Source organism: Phycomyces blakesleeanus (assembly GCF_001638985.1).
Source record: "Phycomyces blakesleeanus NRRL 1555(-) unplaced genomic scaffold PHYBLscaffold_18, whole genome shotgun sequence".
Classification (NCBI taxonomy): domain Eukaryota; kingdom Fungi; phylum Mucoromycota; class Mucoromycetes; order Mucorales; family Phycomycetaceae; genus Phycomyces; species Phycomyces blakesleeanus.
Genome location: NW_017265151.1, coordinates 605,549 through 629,865, shown reverse-complemented (window position 1 = coordinate 629,865; position 24,317 = coordinate 605,549). Strand labels below are relative to the sequence as shown.

The window sequence follows — 24,317 nt, the reverse complement described above, 5'->3', positions numbered from 1 at the left end:
AGAGTGGCTTTATTTTTATGTAAAAGTAACAATTTTTTATCCCAGATAAAATAAAAGTTAGCCAACTACTGAAGATGCTCTTAAAGCATCTTCAGCAGTCCATTTTATCTCAACTTTTATATTAAATTTAAAGATTTAGCTAAATTTTGTCCTCTCAGCAGTTTTATTAAATTCATTTTAAATATAAAAGACAGTCTCTTTTCTTTATTTTCCTATTAAATTTAATAGGAAGATAAAATTTATTGATGAAAATGCTCTCAAAATTTATTTAAAGAAAAAGATAAATCGAACTGCTGGGAAAATTGATTTTTCTTTAGCTAAAGTAGCAGTGTTTAACTTTAGATAAATCAAAAGTTCTCTCACTGCTGAAAATGCTCTTAGACGCGTACTAAGAATTTTTATTCCTGATATTTTCAACTTGGAAAAATAAAAAAATAAAATTTTTCAATTGTAATTTTATCAGAGTTTTGTTTTTTGAGTTTTTTTAATAAAATTTGAGTATTTATAACTTCCTAATAAGGGTATGGATTCCCAAAAATACAAAACAACCCGTTGTAATACAAAAAGAATATTAGCTAATGTTATTAGCTAAAATAAGGCTTAAACAATGATAATATATTGCTATAGAAAAAAAGTTGCTGTAAATTCTAAAAAATGTCAACTTTTGATAAAAAACCAGCAACTTTGTTTAAACTTCTACCACCATACCAAATATAGCACACTTTGAGCTCTTTTTTGTTTTTTGAGATTGAATTCAAATAGATTTTTTGATTTTTAATCCAGAATTCCATTTTAGATGAAGATTGTATGTTGGACTGCATATCAATTCAAAAAGTTCAATAAAACAACAAATACAATCTATAGATTACTTACACTTTAAATATAGATATATATAAGTTTTTTATAATAGACTATGTCTTTATTCAAAATCATCAAGAGATGTATTGGTATTGATATCAAGTTATATTTAAAAATTAGAATGGTTATATTTGTATTTTGAAAGTAAAATAAATGAAAGGAAAGGGCAAGAAAAAAAAACTACTGGTAATGATATAGAGAAGTTCACATCACATGTCAAATAGTCATATTGTTAATATTATGGACTAGACCAGCCATCTCTCTGATGGACTTAACCTCAACCACCTTCATCTCACCCATTGTTTGGCTTTCCCAAACAGGGAAGAGCAACTCGTTGTATATTCATACGCCTTGCAAGCAATCAACTACGGCAAAGAGTCTAGTCTCTCCCAAGACAGAATGAGAGAAGAACTTTATAACATATCCGTACCTTTGAAAAATATAATTGAAATATGATTACAATTACAATAATGTAAGATATAACTTGTGTTACTTACTCCTCCAGGTGTTTGAGCACAACAAGGTCGTTGGCTCAAACATGTCTGCTGTCAAAAGAAGTCTGGACTCTGTACACCACATTGTCCTTCCACATCTTGGTGGTGCAGACCACCTCAATGGTTTTGTGCTCCATTACTGCGCTGTCCTGGTCCCAGAGACAGGCCAAAAATCTTACCAAATTATGGTAGTTCATATCACATTCGATTGCTATGACAGCAAGGGTCTTTCTGATTGGGTTTGACCAAAACTGAAGACCAGCAACATCATTACTTGCAACCTCAAAGTTGCTGGTCCTCTTGTCACTCGGTCTTCTTCGAGCTGCCCAACCACCAAAACAATGCTATATCCCAACTTTACAAAGGAGGATATTTTCCAAGTTCTTCCTGGTATCCTTCTTGGACCTAATTGTAGCTTGGTATGCACTAATTGTGCACTTGATTGGGTAGTAGCTATATGCCTGTAATGGACCCATCTCCCTCACCATGTAACCAAGATGAACCAGCATATGCTGGTTCATTACGAATATAGTAGGTTTTAACCTTCTTTCTTGGATTTCAAGACGAAGGAAGGAATGCCAGTGATTAATGACTCTATAAAAATGATGAAAATATTGTTTAGAATGTATTTGATCAACTTACCTTTCTATGGTATGGATTTCTTTTTCTGTCACTTCCCATTGCTGAGCAATAGAGCATGCTAAGACTAGATCTAAAACGGCATGTCTGATTCTGGAAAGAACAAACTTATGGACCACAACTGTTGGCATAACAAACAGAAGGAAGTCAACACTAGAAAACATATGGGAATTACCATGTACAAAGTTAAATTATAACAATAGAAAATCTGGGGTATTTTTTCATCTCAGCTTTTTTTGTGTGTTTAAGATGAAAACACTGTTTTCCGGTTTTCTATTGGCTTGGATACAACAGGTGAAAATATTATTTATTATTATTATTATAAAGACATAACAGTTCATTATAAAGACATAGTAAATTTAGTAAACGTTGTATTTGTTTCCTTTTTCTCTTAACACTTCAAAGTAAAAATAAATAAACATTATGTCCACAATTTCTGAACTCTGCAACAAAAAGTGCCATTGTGCTGGATGTAGTCAGAGCAATCTCGGCTATAGTTTTGTTGCCAGAAAAACTGCTTAACGTCATAACAAAAGGGCAGGACTAAATGCCATAAGATGTGAAAGGGGTACAATATTTGAATTTATTTAATTGTATTGTAATCCATGAAATAACGTGTTGTAATAGACATGTCTACCCAAAGAAATATGATGGAGGTCGATGATGAATGTAAGGTTTATTTAATTCAGATACTGTTAGATATTAACCAAGTGTTATATTCTAAATGTAGCTATCTTAACCCATCAACCCGGAGCCCTGGAAGAATTGTATACTCAGACAAACTCACCTGTTTGGGAAGGAGCTTCAATGTCTGACACTGAAGATGTTTCCTTTACTAATGACGCGATCGGCAATGGCGACAATGATGATAGTGGAAGCAACAGCAATGAAATCAGTGAAGATGAAAGCGAAGGCAATGTTATTGAGCTCAACAACAATGAATTGAATAGTGAAGGTCAGTTAGTGTTAAAAAATTTAAAAAAAAAATAGCATTATTTTTTTTTATAATAGACCCTTTTGCCACCCCCAATATGCCCCATAACCCAGTGCACAGGTTCATTGCTACTTTTGTGGTGATGTTTGCTTCCCACTATGTGGTTAACAAGGGCGCCATTGTCTTGATCGAGTTCATCAACAAGCTCTTGACAATTTACGAGCAGGATTTCCAACTGCCCTTGAGCCTTCCTGGTCTTCAGCACATGACAGGTTTCTCAGCCATGACCAAAGGCATAAAGAAATTTGTTGTGTGTCAGGATTGTCACAAGGTGTACAAAGAAAGTACATCTGTCCCGTCTCATTGTGATTTCATAAAGCTTGGTGCATGCTTGTCTTGCAACTGTCAATTAACAAAAACATCAGCATCGGGTGCTTTGGTAGCCAAGTGTTCATACTTGTACCAGTCCATCGTTAATACTTTACGAATGTTTTTTCTTTGTCCAGTATTCAAGAATAAAATTAGACATTGGAATCACGAGCTGAAGATGGTGGATACGATGTGTGACATATATGATGGTGCCATGTGAAAGGAGCTCAAAGACAAAGATGGCGTGCAATTCACAAAGGATTCGCGTTCATTAATGTTGACTATCAACATTGACTGGTTTCAACCTTTCGATAATGTCACACACTCGACTGGTGCCATATACCTGGTAGTAAACAATCTGCCTCACAATGAAAGATACAAGCCAGAGAACACACTTCTTGTAGGATTAATGCCTGGCCCGAAGGAACCCAAATCCAAAGAGATAAACCATTATCTCTGGCCTATGGTAGATGATCTGATAAGATTGCATGAGGGACTGGCAATCCCAACTTTCGAGTGTCCTAGTGGTGTCCGCGTCCATGCCACATTGATGATGGTGGCCTGTGACATCCCGGCAGCAAGAAAGACAAGTGGGTTCACCTCGCACAACAGTACATGCGCATATTACAAGTGCAACAGACATTTCCCTCACTTGGAAAACAGTGTCAATGTTGACTTTCGTGGGTTTGACTTCTCTCGGTGGGTGCTTCGTGACAGTGTAGAGAACAGGTTGCATGCTGAGGAGTGGGAAAGTGCTAGTACCCCCTCAGAAAGGCATCGGCTGGAGATCAAAAATGGTGTTCAATGGTCGCAGTTGCATCGTCTTGGATACCTTAATCTAGTACGTGGAACGATCATTGATCCCATGCATAATTTATTTCTGGGAACGCCTAAAAGATTGATGGATCATTGGATCAAAGACGAAGACATTCAAGATGGCAATTTTGCGGCAATGCAGAAGACTGCAGAAACGATGACTGTGCCTGGTGGATACACTTCTTTGAACTCGAAAATAGGAAAGCAGTTTTTGTATATGAAGGCAGACGAGTGGAAGTCATGGGTGCTTGTATACTCGCCAGTTCTGTTGAAAGATGTTCTTGCAAAAGACAGATTCGAAAACTGGATTAACTTTGTTGATGCATGCTGCCTGTTGATCAAGCCAATGATCACGTTTGATGAAGTCAACACTGCCCATCAGTTTCTTCAAACTTTTTGCACCAGATGTGATGAGCTGTACAATGCCGAAATTCTCACCTGTAATATGCACCTACATCTCCATCTTTGAGATACAATTCGTGATTTTGGACCAGTGTACAGTTATTGGCTATTTGGGTTTGAGCAATTTAATGAGTTGTTAAAAAATTTGAAAACAAACAGGAAGATCGGGTTTGAAGAAACATTTATGAAATTTATTGAAGATGTGCACAAAGACGATCTTATCAACAGTTTCCTTCAGAGTACCCGCCAGACATCTGCATTTCCTGTCCTTACCAAACTCACTTCTTCCTTTACACCCACCACCATTCCATCCATCCGTCAACATACCTTCCGCATACAGTCATTTGTTGAGGCTTCTGAAGATCCAAATGTACTTGTAAAAGGCAACGAACCTCTCCCTCCTTCCGCATTCCCTCTATCATTAAAATCCGCTACCACAATGAGTGACATTCACTATGTTCATCTCTTACAATACTACAAAGTTGCGTACAGCAATGAACAATTAGTTCACTTTCAACAAGCATTGGAATCACCATACTTTGTTGACAATACAATCACCCTGTTGAAATACATCAACACCCTTGGTCAGGTCTACAAGGGTAAAGGTGAATGTGGAAGTCGTGGCTCTCTTGTACAAGCAAAGTTCATTGGAAGTACTGGTGAGCATATCATCGCATACACGGGTCAAATACAGTACATTTTCACCCATTCTTTCACTCCTCCACCCACCTCTTCATCCCTTACTCCCTTGCTCCGCACCCATTGCTGCCCAACACAACTTCTTCACAATTGTCAACATACTTTTGCATTTATCAAATGGTACACACCCAAAAATGATAAATTGCGAGAGTACGAACACGTTGAAACCTGCTTTCCAACATTTTCTCCTGGCGATTTGCAATGTGTATTGCCAGTGCATAGAATTATGTTAGAAGTAGCAACTGCTGAGCACACAACACGCAGAAAAGTAAAAAAGATGCTGGTCATTCCTTTGCCAAAAAAATAATACATTTAAAAAATATTAAAATATAACTCCCTTTTTTAAAGGCACACAGAAAAGAATAATCATAGTGTTTGTATTTGTTGGTACGTTTATCATTGTCAGATGGAGGATGTGGAGAATATAGAGGATAAGAAAACAAAATTTATTGAAACTCCTCTAAAAGCCCAGTGATGGAGATGGGACGTCAATCTAGACGGGACTGCTAAAACAGCATCTCTACCGAAGGACCTCTTCAACATCTGACGCGAATTGAAGTCCATGCGATTACGCATAAAATCATCAACAACCGCAAGAAAGTGATTGTACTAAATACAAATAAGTGATTAATCAAAGTTCTGTTTCATTTAAATCCATAAAAAAACAAAAAAAAAGCTATATACAATAATGTAAACAAAAGAAATTACCTCATCGCTTCTCCAACTTGGACGCACTATACGAATTGCACGGTTGCTTGAGACTCCAGGCATATTGTCTTCAGATTCGCCCTCAGACATTGCTTCTTTCTGTAAGAGTCCATCGCAGCTCTTACCCACCTTCATATCAATTTCAGCCTTGAATGTATGGTAGGTCAGCTCGCGACAGTCAAAATGCTAGTTTATAAATATATTAATATGAATACATTTAATTTGCAATCAAAATATACTTCTAACATACATCGGTCTCTCAACCTGCTTTTCTTGACTGAGAATTTGTCTTTTTGTGCACTTCATAGGATTCCTTGACTCGGAATCTCGTTCCACAAAAGTTTGTGTAGATACAATCGCTAATATCGGCCTGTCGAACACTAGTCCCAACAATCTTTGGAGCCAGATATGCATGAAGGTCATGCATCAGCTGTCTGTTGGGTGGAAGGCTGTAATCAACATTAACATCCCAACTGCACTTGCTGTCATTAGCTGCAACTAGTTCTGGCTTATTTGATTTGAAGTTGTGTTTCTTCAACTCTCCTCGGATAAGAGCCTATACTTAGTGTGAGATATTATATTGATGAATTACTGTACATCTCAACACTTACTAAAACTCTAGTGCGATCCTGTTTACTAAGTTCACCAGCGTTTGCATGAGTAAGAACTACTTGACCAACAGAAGGAGTGACAGAAGGAGCAACAGAAGGAGCAGCAGAAGAGCTACCAAAAAAAGCCTCAGAAGGTGTTGTATACCAATCCAGAGTAGAACTAATGGAAGAAGCTGCGAAAGGGACAGAAGCAGAAGCAGGTATAATAGTAGGAGCAATAACTGCAAGAAGTTCTTCAGAGGCATTGGCAACGCTATCAAGTATTTCCAATGAATCTTTGTTCCCCTTGATGACAATGCCAATGTTTGAATTCATGGTCTTGAGGCTTTCCTCCATAGCTGTGAGCCTTCTTAAAAGCTCAATATATTCCGGGGATGGAGCCAGGGCAATTGACTGATGATTGTTAACCATGGTCTGAAAGCTATCTAATAAAATGTTATACATGAGTTGATTGTTAATTATATTTGTTTTATATATCTATTCATTGTATATATAGAGTGTTTTTAATATACAAAAGAAGTTAGGTGTTAAGCAAAAGAATAAAGTGTAGTTAATAGAAAGATGGTAAAAGTAGAAGCAAGAACTCATTTATTATATTACACTTGTTGCTGTAAATACTCAGGATTTCTTTAATGCACATATCTCTATTAATACTTCCTGGAATTAACAGGGTGCAAATCGGCTTTGAACATGCTTTTTTCAACTTAATCCAATATATGATTTCTGTCTTTCGGCCTTTTGGCCCTTTGGTCTTTTGTTCTTTTTGTTTTTTTTTCATTTACAAGTTTTCTCTCTTCTCTCTCTTTCCAACATTTATTATATTCACAGACTTTCTTGGTAAGATATCTTCTTCTTTAATATTATATATATATATAACTAAAATGATAATAATTGTTTTCTATTACTACAGACACTCGCATTTTGTTACCTTCTGATGCATCTCCTTCACAATGTCCATCCAGATTAGCTAAGGTTAGTAAATATACTTTATGATGTCATCCTATAAAATTATTCTGACCTTTTCCTTTCTTTTGTATAGGCCATATCGCCGAAATTACTCTCTACTATTAAACATGGTTATGAATATGGTAATATTTTATTTTATTTCAATCTATCTCTTTTTAATAAGCACACGGCTTAACATAATTTCTATTATAGATAAACCTCCCTCTCATGAGCACATCGCGAATCAAGAACTTTCATTTCATACGAGTGTCATTGACATGGTAAATTTTATTTTTATTTTTGTACATATAACAATATTATTTATTTTGTATATTAATGTATATCATTTACTGGAGACAATATCAGCGTATTCTATGTACTCTCTTGGTCTGCAAATAAATCCTTTTGCTTCAGGTAGGTAAATGAAATATTTTACCACACAGTTCACAAAAAATAAAAAAAAATCAGCATTTTTATAGCCAAATAAAGTATATTGAGTACTATGGTTTGCATTCATGATGCCTTTTCTTTTTGTCTCTGATAAGCTATTATATTGCAAGCATAATTACATATATATATTCTTAATATTCACAATTTCTTGTTCAAACAGCTAACACTTTTCTAATTTCATAAAACAACCATTTATAAGCAAGCAACACACAACTAGGCTTTTCTCTGGGAGATATTGTTTGGAGAATACTTGTTTTATCAGAACATTGGCCATTTTAAATTATATGAAGGCTAGAACACTAGCCAGAATGTTCCTAAATATTAAATATAACCACTGTACTATAAACCTAAGAATATTCTTTTCTTTCTAATAAAAACAAAGTAAACGAATAATTATTATAAATAAATTAAAGATCGGAGAAGTGTATGGAAGCAAACAGTACAAGAAGAAGTCTCTAAGATTGGATAAAATAAATTCAAAGACAACAAAACCCTGTAAAAACTGGCGTATCCATATAATCGATCTTTCATTTATTGTTCTTTTAATTGGAAAGCAGTAGGATATATTACAACAAAACGTAATTCTGAGTTGCCGTTTTAGTACATGTGGTAAAAACCCATATACAGAAAATGCGAACACATCCTACTATCCTGCTGTTCTGATCTTTTCCTATGTTCAAAAGTTGGTCTTACCACCTATGAGTAAGCCAGTTTCATACACTTGTAAAAACTATCTGTCCCATCATAAACCCTGGTCTTTTCACATAATTAATTACAGTTTTACACATAAGAAAACCGCATCTCTTTTCCAGTGCAAGCCAGTTGACCACCTTCTGTCTGCCAGTTGTTTTCTTCAGCGATCTTCAGCTGCCAGTGAAGTTTGCTGGGATGTCTGGTCTGGACTTGCCAATACAGCTGTTAATCTGATCAAGTCCAATATGTAGAGCAAACGTATCTATGTTATTCTGTTCATTCTGAAGCTGTTGTTGTTGCTGCTGATCAAGAACTGCCTGTTGGACTGCATTGTCCTCAGCCTCGTTACTCATATTAAATTTGCTATTCAATGCATTGTATAGCTGATAACCAATCCCATAGCCAATGAGATGCATCTCATCAAGCCCAAAGAAAGCAGGACTTATCAATATGTTGAGATCCCTAAAAACATTGGAACCATTGACAGTGTATCTCTAAAAAAAGTATTAATATCTCAATTATTCATTAATTATGTACTTATGTTTTCTTCAAACTGACGGAGGCTCTCCACAGTTATTATAGAAACAGATACCTTCTTGCCAACAAAACACATGACGTAAAATCAAGGAATACCCTTAGAAATGCAGGCTTGGCACCGATAGAAAGAATTATGGTGGGCCAGATTCATCAAGTCTGACACGGCTGAATTATTGTCAGTTGCCATGACAAGATGAACCTTGACACTCACTTGCCCAGAAAACTTCTGAATTCTCAGACCAGAAGTCTGCAACATATGCAAATCTTCTACAATTGTTTCAAGAAAAGATGCTATGTGTTTTGGGTGTTTAGACCCAAGAATGATTGCCAGTTGAATCATACTTTCTCTCTCATATCTAAGTATATTTGATTAGAAAATTTATGCATAGCATCTAATATTGTACCTTAGTTTTGGATCAATACTGAGATTGATAACATGCACAACAGTTGCTGAAATTTCTGAATTATCAAAAGAATTGAATTGATCAACAAACATCGATACCAAAATATCATTCTGATCAACAACATCACTCTGAACCAAACGTCAGACAACATTATCATTGAGGATATCAGATCTTGTACAACCAACTCTATCGGAAAGACGGTTTCTGTCATATGTCATCTTGGCTTGTTCCTGGGCATTACCAAGCTTAAATCGTAATTGTTCAGAAAGAGGCACAACCTGGAAGGTCTGTGCAAGAATTAAAGTGCCTCTCTCATCTTGGAACCATTGGCTATTACAGTGAGGGCACTGCTCTTTATCATCTTCGTACTGACCAGCTTCTACAGTGTCAAAGCGGATACAGCCTTCCTGGTACATGTCGTATGTCACAGAACAGATAGTATACTCCATCTTAAGAAGAGTGTTCATCTTGTAGTGTGACATGAGTGCATTGATGGCAGCTATAATGTTGATAAGTTTACATGTTGTGAATAATTAATGACAGATATATATTTATGTAAATCACGTTCCATCATATACTTATTAACAATCTTGACACACTTGTCAAAAACATTGTGAGACACATTATCCTCAACAAACATAGAGAATAATTCTATACTAGCTGCCTCTGCATAACTACTGGGCTTGTAAGAAGGAACTCGAGAAGTCTAGCTCCAGTCACTTTCATTACTTTTAGGTTAGTTTGATGACTCTCTATGTTCAATGACATTGTGGACACAGAAGTAACCAGGGCCAACATCTTTTGTATATATATTTATGTGATTAGCATTTTTTAGAAGCTCATTATACTAGTTTAAGAGATTGTTTTTTCTCTTACCAGGTGGAGACTCGATACCTGTAGGCATATCTTGGTCAAAATCAATGTCTACATCCATTGATTTTGCACGAGAGGAGATGTTTTCTTCCAACACAAAATCTCTTAAGTCGTATTGACCATCACTGGACAAGTCCTTGACATTGGCAAGAGTTGCGAAGAGTCTAGCAGTATTACTATTTCTTGCCAGGTTGGCTTCATGCTTAGAATTGAAAAATTGATATTAAATTTATCATTGCTCTCTCCGGATGTTTGGGTAATCAGATTGCTGTTATTCATCTTAATTCAAGGTTTTTTTAAGACAATAGTCTGGACTATAAGTGATAATAAAAAGGTTTAAGATGAAGGTTACAAAAAAAATAACATCATATTAATGTGAATTTATATTTCAATTTTATATTATTTATTTAATACTGAACATAGTAAATTCATGCAATATATTTCATGATTATGACTGTGAATAATAAGAAGAATTTTTTCTTGTCAGAATCAAATCTTGTTCTTCCTTACATATTTTTTTATTTTCACAAAGATGCAATACCAAAACTTCAACTCAAAATTTTGCATAGAAGCTATTGAGGCTACTGGGACTGAACTCCGGGCTCAAATCAACAGCTCACAAGCACATCAGGGTGGCATCACCCAAGAGCCTAACACTCTTCCATCAGCTCTTGGAAATGCAATGGTTCAAGGGGATATCAGCGAAGTCGCCTGAGATATTGAGAAACCCAGAATAGACTCTCACAGAAGGACATGCTTGTTTACAGCATTGACTACAAAGTCTGCTTTGCAGATCCATTGCACTGAAGGTCGCCTGCAAGCTTCTGTTCAAATGTATCACGCAGTAGCCGGAATTGCTTGCAGTATAATCAAAAAAAGTCTTTGCCATATGCATTGGCAATGATGACAAGATCCCAGTCTGAGGTGATCTAACAGCTGTCCAGAAAAGAAGTCTAGTGAGAAATCTTGAATGAAATGCTGCTGACAAGAATATTCTGCTTGCTAGATTTCAAGAATCATGGGGAGCTTACTCCATGCTCTCACAGAAATGGAAATCTGCTAGACTCTTATCATTGAAGCATTAAAATGTATTTTATACTTTGAGAAATAAAAGTAATTTAAAAATTCATATACTCATAATTAATGACATGTTTAAAGAATTAATGGATGTTTTTTTTAGATAAAAATAGTAAAAATGAAAACTTATATTTATGATTTTATTATAGAGATATTATAATTAGAACTTTTATTATTTTAAATACATAAGTTATTGCTTTTTAATGTATTTCTTTATTCACTTCTTTATATTTATTTCATTTATTGATTTGCAAAGCCATTAAACACTATGGGAAAAAATGGTGGTTTTTTGCTTTTGTGACTATGTTTTCGGTCTATAATAATTAAAAAATCACTAAAAATCCAATTTGAAACTAGAAAATCTCTGTTTTTTGAAAAGGTTGACAAAAAGCAAATTGACTACCTAAAATTAAATCTCCTGATAGACAAAAGTAAGCTTTAACTACAGACTTTACATTTTTAGTAAATGTAGATTGCATTTGATGACTATTAAAAGTCAGAAGAAAAAGAGAAGAAAATATTTAAACTTTCTGCTAAGAAAATAAAATATGTTAAGACAATTTGAAAAAAAAATGTATTACAAAAAAAGACAAATTATAGGTCTGCAAGAGAACCAAGTGACAATTTTGGGCCGCGGTTAAGCTCTGGCCACACTATGTATGTTGTTGTTGTTGTTTTTGTTGTTGTTGTTGTTGTTGTTGTTGTATTTATAGTCGCGTCTTACTTCACCAAACCAACCAATTCTTTGACATCTGCCAGGTGAACTACCTTTGGCTTCATTTGCCCATTGTTAACAACTGGTATATCATTTACCAAACGGACTGCTGCAATCTCTACAAGAGCAAGCGGTCACCTCTTGTTGAGCTTGTGCTCAAAGAAGATAACAACTTTTCTGAAGAAATCCTTGTAAACTGGGGAGTATGCAGAATTTATGTTGCGGTTTTCATCAACCTGAATTTGTAATCTGATGTTATGTGCCTCCCTTACACAATTTTGGTTGAGTGCAGAGTCAATCACACAACCATTGATAAATGCCTTGTGGCTAGTTTGTATAGCTGCTTCAATCATACTACACTCTTCCCCCTTTGATTTGTAGAAGTCTTCAAGAAGTTTCGAAAGACAAGAAATGCCTTCAAAACTATCTTGGATCGTTCTATTCCTCAAAGGCCCTCAGAACTCAATATCAGACCCAGCACCAACATGCTCACCCTCATCTGTCAACGGCCAACCAGCAGTGGAATCTTCATATTGTAAGTGTCGTGCTGTTCTTGCTTCTGTAATCATGACAGTGGCTCCGGCCTCTGCTTGTCGCATTTGTGCTAAGCCAAGCATGATATTGTCAGCATTAACATTTATAGCAGAATTACTCTTGATAGCCCTTGAGTATTCACCAATTGCCTGTTCCACAGATCTGGTGCTATATGCACGAGGTGGGCCATATGCGTCAATCATGAGAGGATAGTGCTGAAGAAGATGCTGGTTTATAGTGAAAATATTGATTTTGATTTTTCCACTTGTAAGCAGCGATTCCAGGTACATGTTCTATATTTCAAGTTTACTGAAGAAAAATAGTTAGAATAAATAATAGAATAACACATAGCTTTTACTAAAATATACCTTTTGATAGAGGTTTGTTCCTCTGCTGATAACTCCCAGCTCATGAGTAGGTTACATGCTTGAACCAAGCCAAGTAACGCGTTCCAGGCAGTTGCATCTCCAATACGCTCTGCCACCAGCATAGGGATGACGAACAGAAGAAAGTCTGCCCAATTGACGGCCTTGAACGACCCGGGGTTCTTGTATACATCCCTCCAATTGCCATGGAAGGATGTAGGGATGGTATTTCTTGTTTTGTACATTGCTGTACCAATCTCCGTCTAAACACCAGAAGAAAGAGCAAAACAATGATCTGTTCCATAGGTACTAGAAACCAAACCCCAGACCTGCTTGCTTATTCCATGGCAAAGTCCATGCATCTCATCAAGGGCAAAAAACAATGGTCCAGAGAATACCTTCAATGTTGCCAGGGGGGATTGTCTGTTTAACCCTTTGCAGCTGGGTGCACTGGCCTGGGAAAAATTCTGGAAACTTTCCAGCGTATGGATATTGGTGCTGGGCAAAGTTCTGAAGTATTGTCCATGCTTGGGACATTGGCTGACAACATGACAGATATGGCAACCGTCTTTGCTCATATGTCCAGAATGACATGCCAACTTTGCTAAGGCGGGAATGTCACCAGTGACCATTAAGACATGTACCTTGGCACGAATGGTCTCGTTTGGTGTCTTGACAACCATCCTTTCGCTCTCCAACACCAGGAGCTCTTTCATCGTTGGTTCCATGAACGACCAGAAATTGGCAGGTGCGTCTGGACCTGAGATCATTGCGATCTGGAGCATTCTGCTTCTCTCATACCGGATCATGGGATTCAGGTTAAGAATGGTGACATGGAGGATCGTTACAGAACCAGGAACATTGTGTGGCGTGAATCCATCAACAGACAACGAAATTGCAATGTCATCTTTTCCGGAAAACAGATGTTTCGCTTGATGGTAAGCCTGGCCATCAAACACATCGGTTTTACTTCCATCCAAGCTTGACTCATGATTATGGCAGTAATACATATCTGCTCTTGTATTCTTGTTGGCTAACGCAAGAGCCAGTTGTCTCGCCAATGGAAGCTGTATCATCGTGGCAGCAGCAACCAGATCACCACCCTCAGTTTCTCCACGTCTTGTTTTGTACTGGCTTTGTCCACAGTTGGAGCACTCAGTCTGGGATGGATTGGTAAAGAGCATACATCCCCTCTGACAGATATCATGGACTGTCTCTTCAACACCAGAGAAACGCTTCAAAAGCTTTTTGCCAAGATGAGGAGTACATGCTCTGTATGTAATACAAGTTGACGTTTCCAAAATGCTGTTGAAATGCTTGACTATCATTTCATGGGCATTGCGGGAGATACCAAAATCCTTAATGATCTTGAGAATCTCCAGGTTCTTTGCATTGTCTTTGTCAGGGGTAGGTGCAGGCTGACTGAAGTCAAAAACCAAAGGAGATGTTTTGTTTTCAATGATGTCCATGTTGTTGCCAAGTTCCGCATCATACTTTAACAGGTAAATAATAATTAGCATTATATAATAAGACATATATATATATATATATATCTTATCATAGACTCATCATTACCATCATTACTGAAGATATTCATAATTGGATCATTGTTATCTTCGCTGTTGAGTGTATCCATGATCTGATCTTTAATTGCATCAGCACATTCTCTGCTTGTTTATGAAGGTAACAATATAATTAATTACACTTTCTAATAGTATGTATGTGATTTGTAGTCTTACTGGATAGTGTTGTTCAAGACAGTGTTCAAAACAACACTGACTTGTCCAAGAACAGGCGTGGTCTGTGAAGTCTGGATATGATTATGTCTTCTATGACAGTTCTTAAAGCATTGAGCTCTACAACTCTTGGCTTTTTTTAAATTGGTGTAGCACTCTTTGCATTGCTTGCATTGGTAACTATCAAGGATTGAATTTGAAGACATTTTTTAGGTTGGAAATAAACACTTAAGAATAAAAGTATGAATATTGATAATTCCTTTTAAATAATATGCCTTTCTACTCAATAGCATTGAGATTTGTATAGACTGAATGACTACAAGTAGGCAATAACATAGATGATACAAATATAAACTCAGAAACAGAAGCTAAAATATTGCATAATAGCTGTTATTAGAACTACACTAGCCCAATAATAATATTGACTGGACCAATAGGTTAAACTCATTTATATGAAACTAATAATAGACAATAGAAAATTGTTTTGGCCTTTATCTTTCTTTCACAACAATTCTTTTTCTCAGGTAAACCAAGCTCTCAACATGAATAACACAGATAACAATTCTATCTCTTTGCTACACGCCATGTACAATGAGATACTATCTTTGAAGGCAGGCCAAGAAAAGGCTAAACTTGAAATGAAGGCACAGATCAAAGAGTTGAAGCTCGAAATGAAGATGAGCATCAAAGATTTGAATTTGAAGATTACTGCTCTCCAGAGCCAACTGGAGAATAGAAACATTTCCAACCAACATACTTCGCTTTCTGTCTCTACCATTGTAAGACAAAAAATAAAACGAGTTGAATATATATTAATATGTCATTTAATAGTCTAGTACTAATATCATCTGCAAGCCAGTGAGCACATTCCACGAAATAGCTTTAAAGCATATCTTCAAGATGATAAGTGAAGACCTTGGCATTGAAGTAACAAGTAACGAAAAGGTCATGCTCAATATGTGTACAAAGCTTGTATGTGATGATATGGCTGCCCATTCTTCGGTGATTGCTCTTGGTCCTAATCCTAGCTGGGGGTCTATACCAGTAGCACTTAAGAAAGAAATGTGTGCCAGGCACGCAAATATAATGAAGGATTCTAGTATAGACTTCACTAGGTGTCTTGGAAACTGAGCATCAACTGCAAGAGTTGCACATCTCTGGAGGGACTGCCATAAAAGATTACAGTCTTGTAAGTAATCTGGTGTAGTGGAATTGAATAGAATATTTTACTATGAAAACCTAGAATTTTAAATAGTAAATAGCCAATAAATTGTATCTATAGATTTTGTTATGCTTTAACAGCCAATAAAATAAACAATATTATTTATTTTTCTGTCATAATAACTAATAAAATGAACAATATGATTTTTTTTCTGTCATAACAACCAATAAAAATGATTAATAAAAATGATCTTCTATTGTAATAACTAATAAAAATTTGTATTTATTAAAATAATCAAACATTTACATGTATATTATCTAATAAAAAACTGCTTTCATAAAAGTAACATTAAAAAAAAATTACTAGTGTCCAATAGAATTCCTTTCTAAGCTAAAATATTAAAGTAATAAATGACATTTAAGAGAGTACCCAATAAAAGTAATTGATTATATAATATACTTTATACAATAAAGAATGAAACGCTGTCCAATAGAAGAGCCAACAAAGGAGAATCAGAAAGCGGGGATCTTTAATATATATTTAAACTCCAGGGGGGCAAAGTGGGAAAACCTTTAAAATCTTAAAACTGAGAGCAGCCATCTAGAGAGTCAAACTTTATTAGATCTGGGCCGAACAAAAAAAAGCAGTATTAAAAAGCACTTTGTATTTTTTTCAAGATTATTAAAAAAAAAACAATTATTTTATATTTGATACCATGTTTTTTTCAAAAGATATAAGTGAAAGACAATTGATCCAATATGTTTTGAATAGTTTTATTATTATTTCTATATATATTTTTATTGTTTTCTATACTTCTTCTGGGGAGCAACACCAGATTCTTTCAAAGAAGACAAACAATCTTCCAAAATCTGGCTGGTGATGTCCATTCCAGAGGCAGTATCTCTTGCCATGGCATTTCTTTCACCAACAGCTTGAGTGATCTTATTGATCAAAATGTTATGTCTCTCAACAAACTCCAGAGCACGCAGTCTATTCTGTGCCAAAGCACTCTCCTCACTTCGGTCAACTATCTGAACTTCTCAATTCTGAGCAATAGAAAGCTTTTTGGTCAAAGAATATTGGAGTCCCATCATTCTGCAGACCAAAAATATATGCTTACACAAATGATTAGGGTCTGGACAAGAGCAGACTGACAGTACTTCCTCTTTGACCAAGAGCTCGTACCAAACAGAATTGTCAGTAAAGGAGCAACACTTGTAGATCTAAAATAAATAAATAAAAACCAACATTAATATTATTACATTTAACATATAAAAAGTTATATCTAATTACCAAATTGTCTTCTATGATCTTAACCATGCCAAGAGCATCTTCATGAGCAATATCATATGCCTTCTTTTTCTTCACCATCTCAGTGTGTGTCAAGACAAGCTGTTTGAACCCATACATGATTTTGAGACCCACTTGTCTATAGTCATGCTCAACTACTTGGGAGAGCATGTAAACCAACCAGTCAACCCAGAAGTATCTTGATCTGCCCAAGTAGTAAGCTTTCAAGATGTGATGGTAGGATTCAATCAGATTGTTCGTGTAGAATCTAGCATCCTAATAATAATAACAAATAGTTCATAAACAATACATTGATATTTATAGTAGTTTTACTACTCTCCAGGCCATTGACCAAAGGTCACACTTAGCATGCCAGTGTGTGGCAAAATATGCCACAAATTTGACATGGCCAGCAAATCTGGAAACAAATTCCTCGTATTGCTGATTAAATGCCTCCTTACTTCCGGTATGCATCAGCAAGTTGAGAGCCACCCAAACTGCATCCTGTTTATGCTTGCTTTTGTGGGTGGCTCCAGTAATTTTTACCTACAGTATTAGTTAAATATAAATAATTATTAGTAATATTTAAAAATAAGTATATTAACATAATTTACATCTTTTTTGATGTGCATCTCCCATGCTCTCTTGATGTGCCAGTGGCACAAAAGGACCTAGACAGATTGGCCAAAGACTTCCTCCAAGACACCGATCTCAACTGGGCTGCAGTTGATCATCATGTGCTTGACACGCAGGCTACAGTTGGATTTAATCCAATTGAGCCATTGCAACAAGGTTGTGATAAACTCTGCGTTTGTCACAAAGAAGCAAACAGGAACACCCTTGTTAGTAATGTTGCTTCTCACAACTATTGTATACAGATACGAGTGCTTGCTAGAATCTACCAAAGATTTACAGGTCTTGTGAGTTGAGTCGATGCACCACTCATCTACTGACTTAAGAATCTGTTGAACAGTTAATAATATTATATTTTAAATGATTATTAAATTAAATAATATATCTTTTTCTGCCAAGGAGAGATTCACGAAACAAGGTATGGCTCATTACCCTCATGGAAGACAATGTGAACCAGATAGTTCTTTTCTTTTTGCAAGAACTCAATCCATTGCTCAATGCTTGTCTTGTCAATAGCATTTCGTCTTGAAAGGTTGTTCAGATGTGCATTGATGACGTTTTGAACATTATAATAGTTAATGTGAAGAGACATTGGGAAGCTGGAAATATCAATACCTGCTTCGAGCTATAACACAATCAAGTTAGTAATTAAGATAAAAGAAAACAAATTTATTACCTCATCCAAGCGCTGAGGGTTGATTCGAAGCAAAGTTTTGATTGCCTTCCAATCCATGTTGTTGTCTACATGGGAGACAATCCACTGCTTGACCTCAGATGGGAATCTTGACCGCACCATCTCTTGAACCTTTTCAGGCTGGTGGGTTGCATGCTGCCACAGATAATCTACCTGGACACTCTCATCATGCAAGGTTTTTTTGGTAATCTTGGCTTTGCAGCCGTCCTTGATGGATTCAGTTCGAACCCTCTTTGCTTTTGGCTTTCCAGCCATTTCTTGAACCTTGGCCTTCTTGAGGAAGCCTTGATAGTCACAAACAAAGTATACAGTTGATACAACATCTCTAGAACTAGCTGTACCAGTAGCCTGAGAAAAGTGAGTGTTGGTTACATTCCAGTTGGAATGTCTCTTGGCCGAGTTTTCAAACCAAACAGTAAATTTCTCTTCATCAGCAAAAGTCTCAGTGACTTTGGAATTGACTATCTTGTAATCTGGGGCAATTCAGATCATATGATCATCATTAATGTTATTGATGGATAATTGGGTGTGGTTGGAGTTGCTCATTATGAGTGCAAAGGTTTTGAATACAGGGGAAAGCGTAAGTGAAGGGAAAGATATACCTGAAATAATAAAAACAATAATAATAACAAAAAATGCCGAACCAAAAAAAATCTGGTGAGTCCGGGAAATGTAACACTGCTTCCAATTTGGAGATTTTAAACTTATTGAAATTATATGGTCATGGAGTTATAATGTCTGCCATTTATTACAGTGTTTTTATCAATAAAAACCATTCAATTCTCTATATTCCTATCTGTTCCTATTTATTCACAGCGTCCTAGTTGGTAGTGCTCTATTATCAAAACTTATACAAGTTAAAATAATAGAAAGATACACCCAGTCGAGATGTCAGGTCTTGATCTGGTATTTCTTTTCTGGCACTTGTAACTAAGTCGCAGAATCAATACCACTGGGGATCGTTAAGTTTTTAAGAATGGTTTTTAGATAAGAATAAAGATGCCTTTTTATTAAATGTATTTCTTGACTATTTATACAAAATGATAATTGATTTCTGGCTAAAAGAATAGCTACGATAATATGTCTTAGATGCTTGTTGTCCAGTAATATCTTCTACAAGTATATTCACCATCTTAAACATCTAAAACATATGTGAAAGACTAATCAGCAAAGTCAAGATCTTTTATCCTACCAAGTCAATCATTACTGATTGCTTGTAAATCCCGATTTTGGTTACTGATGTCAACTCTGTGTTGTTCCCAATCTGGGTTGGTCTTCCTTTTACTATAACAAAGACAAAAGGTCAAACCCACTGGGGATCAAGAAGTATATGTAAAATCAAAGAGAGGATAAAAGATACCTTTTATTAATATGAATTGAATTGTCTTATATAGTTTTCTAAACTAATACTGCACATTATCTGCAGTAGTTATTATTTATATTTAATTAAAGAAATAGTCATTATACTGCGGTTAATGCTCAGGAAGATATTACTGCGCATAAAGAAGTACTGCGGTTAACTATCTTCAGATTTTACGGATTTATCAAAATAATGTCCGACATCTGACAGAGACTTGACATATTTTCAGACATTATTTTGATGAATCCGAGAAATCGGGATAATTGACCGCAGCAGTTCTGTATGTCAAAGATACCTCATAGATAACGAACCGCAGTAATGTCTTGTAAAGATTAACCACAGTAACATCTTCTGAGCATCAACCGCAGTAAAAGGACTTCTCTTGTAATTAAATAGAGTATAATAGTTTACTGCGGATAATGCGCAGTATTAGTTTAGAAAACTATATAAGACAATTCAATTCCTATCAATAAAAAGGACCTTTTATCCTCTCTTCGATTTTACATATACTCTCCGATCCCCAGTGGGTTTGACCTTTTGACTTTGCTATAGTAAAAGGAAGACCATCCCAGATCAGGAACGACAATATCACCAAAATTAAGCAGAACAACTCTGACAAAAGTTGGAAAATTGATGCGCGGACCGGGAATCGAACCCGGGCCCTTCGCGTGGCAGGCGAAGATTATACCACTTAACCATCCGCGCCATTGTTATTAACATAAACGCTTATAGTAATAGGCAACATAAAACAATTTCGGTTGTCCGGCAGTGTGGTGATGTTTCAGAATTCTTTGTAATTCTAGAAAAGTATATTTTATTATTATTATTATTTTTGATTTTCTGATGGCGGCCAAGGCTGAATAAAAAGCAATTTTTCTATTTGTAGAGCAAAACACCAATAAGTACAACGAAAAGGCATCATTTTGTCAACAATAAGTTCAGAGAACTACATATCATATCTTATTTTCTCACTATATTTAACTGAACAAATCAACTTGGAATTAATATTATTTTTATTATATATTTTTACAAGCATAATTATCTTCATAATTATGACTTAATAATTATTTTATTTTATTTATACTTAATAATAGTAAAGAACAAATCACATTTAATAGATTGTCAATTATATAACTTTTATTATATATTTTTTTAATAATTTTATTTATTTAATTATTCAACAAGTCAATTGCAAAACTATAAATATCGCAATAATTGTATTTAATAAGCATTGATTTTTTTTCATCTTATTTTCTGACAACAAGTTCTCTTAATATTTAATACTGTTGATATTTTACTTGTTTGATTACCTGAGTATATTGAGTCAAGTCTATTGAGATTGATCAATAGTACTGTTTTTCTCATATTTTTCTCTTATTGATTTTATTATCTTTAATTCTACATTCTCTTTTGAGTTTGTCTTTTTTTCTCTTATGGAAAAGAAATGTTATTTCACATTTAAAAACCCATTTAAATCTCAAAAACTGTGATAATATCACCTGGCAACATTTATCACAAACACAAGCACTACACGCATCATTTTTGACACGTGATGTGGTGATGTTGCTGGGCTCAGTCCAAAAACCATATTCTACCAAGTTCAGACATTCTTTTGAAAACCCCTTTTTTGATTTTTCTTCAAAAATTTTAATTTTAATTTTAATTTCTTTCTTCATTTTCACAAAATCGCCTTTTTCCAGAAACCTATTTTCTGAAAATTAAAATCTTTTCCCCTTTATTTTTCCCAAAATTGTTTTCTCTGTTTTCTTTTTATTTTATTCCTGTGCACTAAATGTGACGCTTCCTCTCAAATACTACTTTACTAAAAATTGTTAACTGAATAGCTTTTTTCTTTATTTATAGTATACTTCTTTTCAATATTTTCCTTTTCTTGTAGTTATATATTATAACTTCATTTATTTCTTCTTTTATGATGAAATATATATATAATTCTTTTTTATATATTTTTATTTACAATTATATTATTGAGTTTTATCTAGCCTATTTTTGCCATATATTTTATTTATAAAGTAATATAAATATCTCTCTAAAATCAATCAATAAACAACTGTCAAATTTTTCTGATACAAAGTTTTTTTCAAGACGCTGTCTATTATCTCTGATCTCTCTTGTGAAATTTCTTCCGTTTTATTTATTTTTCTGTCACGTCTTTGTGGAAGATTGACTATCCCCTTTTATTTTATTATTTTGTCTGGATTTCCCCTTTTCTTATTTATCTCAGTAAATTTATTATAGTAAATTTCCTTTCAGTAAGATTCTTTACTCTAGTAAATATTTTTGTTTCTATAGTTAACTCTTTAGAATTAGTATTATTTACTTTACTTCTTTTAGCTTAACTATTTCTCTAATCATTCAAATTATTTACACTTTTACCTTAGTATTAGTTTCCCTTTTCATTTCTTCAACTGGTCTATTTGGTAACAAATAGACTATTTTATTACCCCAATTTATCTGATATCGAATCTAATTTCTCAATTCCTCTTTTCAATTCCTCTTCTTACATACATTTATCTTTTCTTGTACATCTTCTACACACAACCACATACCACATGCGATATTTTATAGCATGTATTGTAAGCAAATAAGGTGTTTAGCCATGCCATGGTGTCTGGTACTGGAAGGTCAGTCTACTTGGTGGGTTTGTTTAACAGTTTGTTGTGACATGTCGTCCCACACTGCAAAAGTCCGCCAATATTAGTTTCTAAAATCCCTTTAAATGTCTTACTAAAATATTCAATTTTTTTTAATTTTAATTTTTATTGTTTTTTGTATGTTGTAATTTCAGATCGCTCTTTTTTGGCTGTAAAATTACACCACCATCACTTTCTCTGGCTATGAAATTACAACATTGCTTTTATTTTCTTTATGTTTTACACTTCTTTAATATAATTGTATATTACATTAAAAAATATTAATATGAAAATTAATATAATATTGAATAAGATATAGATATTCTTAAAGTTTTTTTTCTTTAAAATGAATAATTTATGTATTAACAGTATTTTTTATATGATGTAAATATAAATGGAAGAGCAAATATTTACTCAATGTATTCAAAGTGAAAATATATCAAGAGGAAAAAGCAGAGGTTGTTATTTCATTTTTACTGCGGCAATATTTTTGCGTGATTTTTCCTTTTCATATAAAGGGCTATTTTATTTAAAAAAAATCACATGCTGTGAGAGGGAGAATTCCTTTCACAGAATTTTGGATGTAATATACAAGTTGTCATAAATCCTAATATAGGGTTTGCATAAAAAATACTATGGAAAGAGAAGATGTTATTTTAATAATGCGCGCAGCATATATCTTGAAAATTGACTAAGCAATGTATGAATGATGTTGTGATAAAATGCGCAGTAGATGTCTTGAAGAAAAACTTGGCAAAGTAGAAGCATGACATGGAGCAGTATTCTATCTATTTATAATTTATTTTTCACTATATAAAGACCATGATTAAAAAATCTCAAAAACCATACCTTTTTATTAATTTATAATATCACTATGTCTAACAATTGAACAAGAAACGATTATATTATCTGCATGTGTACTCCGTGCACAGTGTCTAATCCATCTGGAAAGCGTCAAAGAAAGCAAAATGCAAAACAACATTACAAACAATATGGTGCACCAGTTTTGGCAGCCAGTGCAATGGGTAAATAATATAATTAAAAAAATGTTATTCTTGTGAATTTAACATAAATTATTCAATTAAATAGATATGCGAAATGAAAATGTTGATCGTATGGAAATAGACTATAATTCTGATGTTGATGTTGATTTTAATGTCAATGAAAAAGGTAAGAGAAAAAAAACAAAGTGGAAAAAAAAAGTTGACGTCTAATAGTTTTTTATTATTATAGATTATGCTATTACTCTCAATCCATTAATTGACAATGAATATACTCAGCCAATTCACATACCTTTACTCCAAGAGGATGCGATTTTTTTTTCAGAAGACGCAGGCCTGCAGTCATTTGTTATTGATGGCAATAATATTGAGGAGAGCAGAACAAGCTTTGGTTTTGAGAAAGATGAGACCTTTGAAGATCCTGCATTGAGCTCAGTGAAAATGCATGGTATGAATTTTTACAAACCCTAAAACTCTTTCATTATAACACTTGATTTGATATCTAACTAAAATGTTTGTATTTGTAGCTCATCAGTATCCTTTGAACAATATGCCTGTCTATATCCGTTTTATGGCTATCTTCATTGTTATCTTTCATTTGGTGTTTCTGGTGAATAATAGTGGATCAATCCTCATCGAATTTTGCAATATTCTTCTCTCTCTTTTT

General features: G+C 34.5%; 7 protein-coding genes and 1 non-coding gene across 8 annotated transcripts; 4 read left to right on the top strand and 4 right to left on the bottom strand.

Moving 5' to 3' along the window:
• Positions 1–264: 264 nt before the first annotated feature.
• Positions 265–2,155, bottom strand: PHYBLDRAFT_171315 (hypothetical protein; the record flags this gene model as incomplete). Its single annotated transcript, XM_018436571.1, has 5 exons — positions 265–417; position 874; positions 1,431–1,696; positions 1,838–1,946; positions 1,995–2,155. 5 exons carry the CDS (start codon positions 2,153–2,155, stop codon positions 265–267), a joined length of 690 nt encoding a protein of 229 aa, XP_018288611.1.
• Positions 2,156–3,649: 1,494 nt separating this feature from the next.
• Positions 3,650–4,180, top strand: PHYBLDRAFT_102252 (hypothetical protein; the record flags this gene model as incomplete). The annotated part of the gene is made up of 1 exon (XM_018427696.1): positions 3,650–4,180. A coding segment is annotated over one exon (531 nt), but the record flags the coding sequence as incomplete, so codon positions are not given.
• Positions 4,181–5,613: 1,433 nt separating this feature from the next.
• Positions 5,614–6,974, bottom strand: PHYBLDRAFT_171313 (hypothetical protein; the record flags this gene model as incomplete). Its single annotated transcript, XM_018436570.1, has 4 exons — positions 5,614–5,820; positions 5,920–6,105; positions 6,221–6,475; positions 6,531–6,974. The coding sequence occupies 4 exons, from the start codon at positions 6,972–6,974 to the stop codon at positions 5,614–5,616; spliced, it is 1,092 nt and encodes a 363-aa protein (XP_018288609.1).
• Positions 6,975–7,246: 272 nt separating this feature from the next.
• Positions 7,247–8,394, top strand: PHYBLDRAFT_69601 (hypothetical protein; the record flags this gene model as incomplete). The annotated part of the gene is made up of 6 exons (XM_018442125.1): positions 7,247–7,367; positions 7,441–7,502; positions 7,570–7,618; positions 7,689–7,756; positions 7,832–7,889; positions 8,339–8,394. The coding sequence occupies 6 exons, from the start codon at positions 7,247–7,249 to the stop codon at positions 8,392–8,394; spliced, it is 414 nt and encodes a 137-aa protein (XP_018288608.1).
• Positions 8,395–8,788: 394 nt separating this feature from the next.
• PHYBLDRAFT_69602 (hypothetical protein) lies at positions 8,789–10,711 on the bottom strand (the record flags this gene model as incomplete). Its single annotated transcript, XM_018442126.1, has 6 exons — positions 8,789–9,112; positions 9,367–9,511; positions 9,560–9,687; positions 9,709–10,058; positions 10,436–10,568; positions 10,610–10,711. The coding sequence occupies 6 exons, from the start codon at positions 10,709–10,711 to the stop codon at positions 8,789–8,791; spliced, it is 1,182 nt and encodes a 393-aa protein (XP_018288607.1).
• Positions 10,712–10,964: 253 nt separating this feature from the next.
• On the top strand, positions 10,965–12,472 carry PHYBLDRAFT_148480 (hypothetical protein; the record flags this gene model as incomplete). The annotated part of the gene is made up of 3 exons (XM_018432097.1): positions 10,965–11,138; positions 11,214–11,266; positions 12,223–12,472. The coding sequence occupies 3 exons, from the start codon at positions 10,965–10,967 to the stop codon at positions 12,470–12,472; spliced, it is 477 nt and encodes a 158-aa protein (XP_018288606.1).
• Positions 12,473–15,401: 2,929 nt separating this feature from the next.
• Positions 15,402–16,554, top strand: PHYBLDRAFT_148478 (hypothetical protein; the record flags this gene model as incomplete). Its single annotated transcript, XM_018432096.1, has 4 exons — positions 15,402–15,638; positions 15,691–15,903; positions 15,965–16,048; positions 16,495–16,554. 4 exons carry the CDS (start codon positions 15,402–15,404, stop codon positions 16,552–16,554), a joined length of 594 nt encoding a protein of 197 aa, XP_018288605.1.
• Positions 16,555–20,632: 4,078 nt separating this feature from the next.
• PHYBLDRAFT_t192 lies at positions 20,633–20,703 on the bottom strand. The gene has a single exon. It is a non-coding gene; the product is annotated as a tRNA-Gly (tRNA).
• Positions 20,704–24,317: the final 3,614 nt, after the last annotated feature.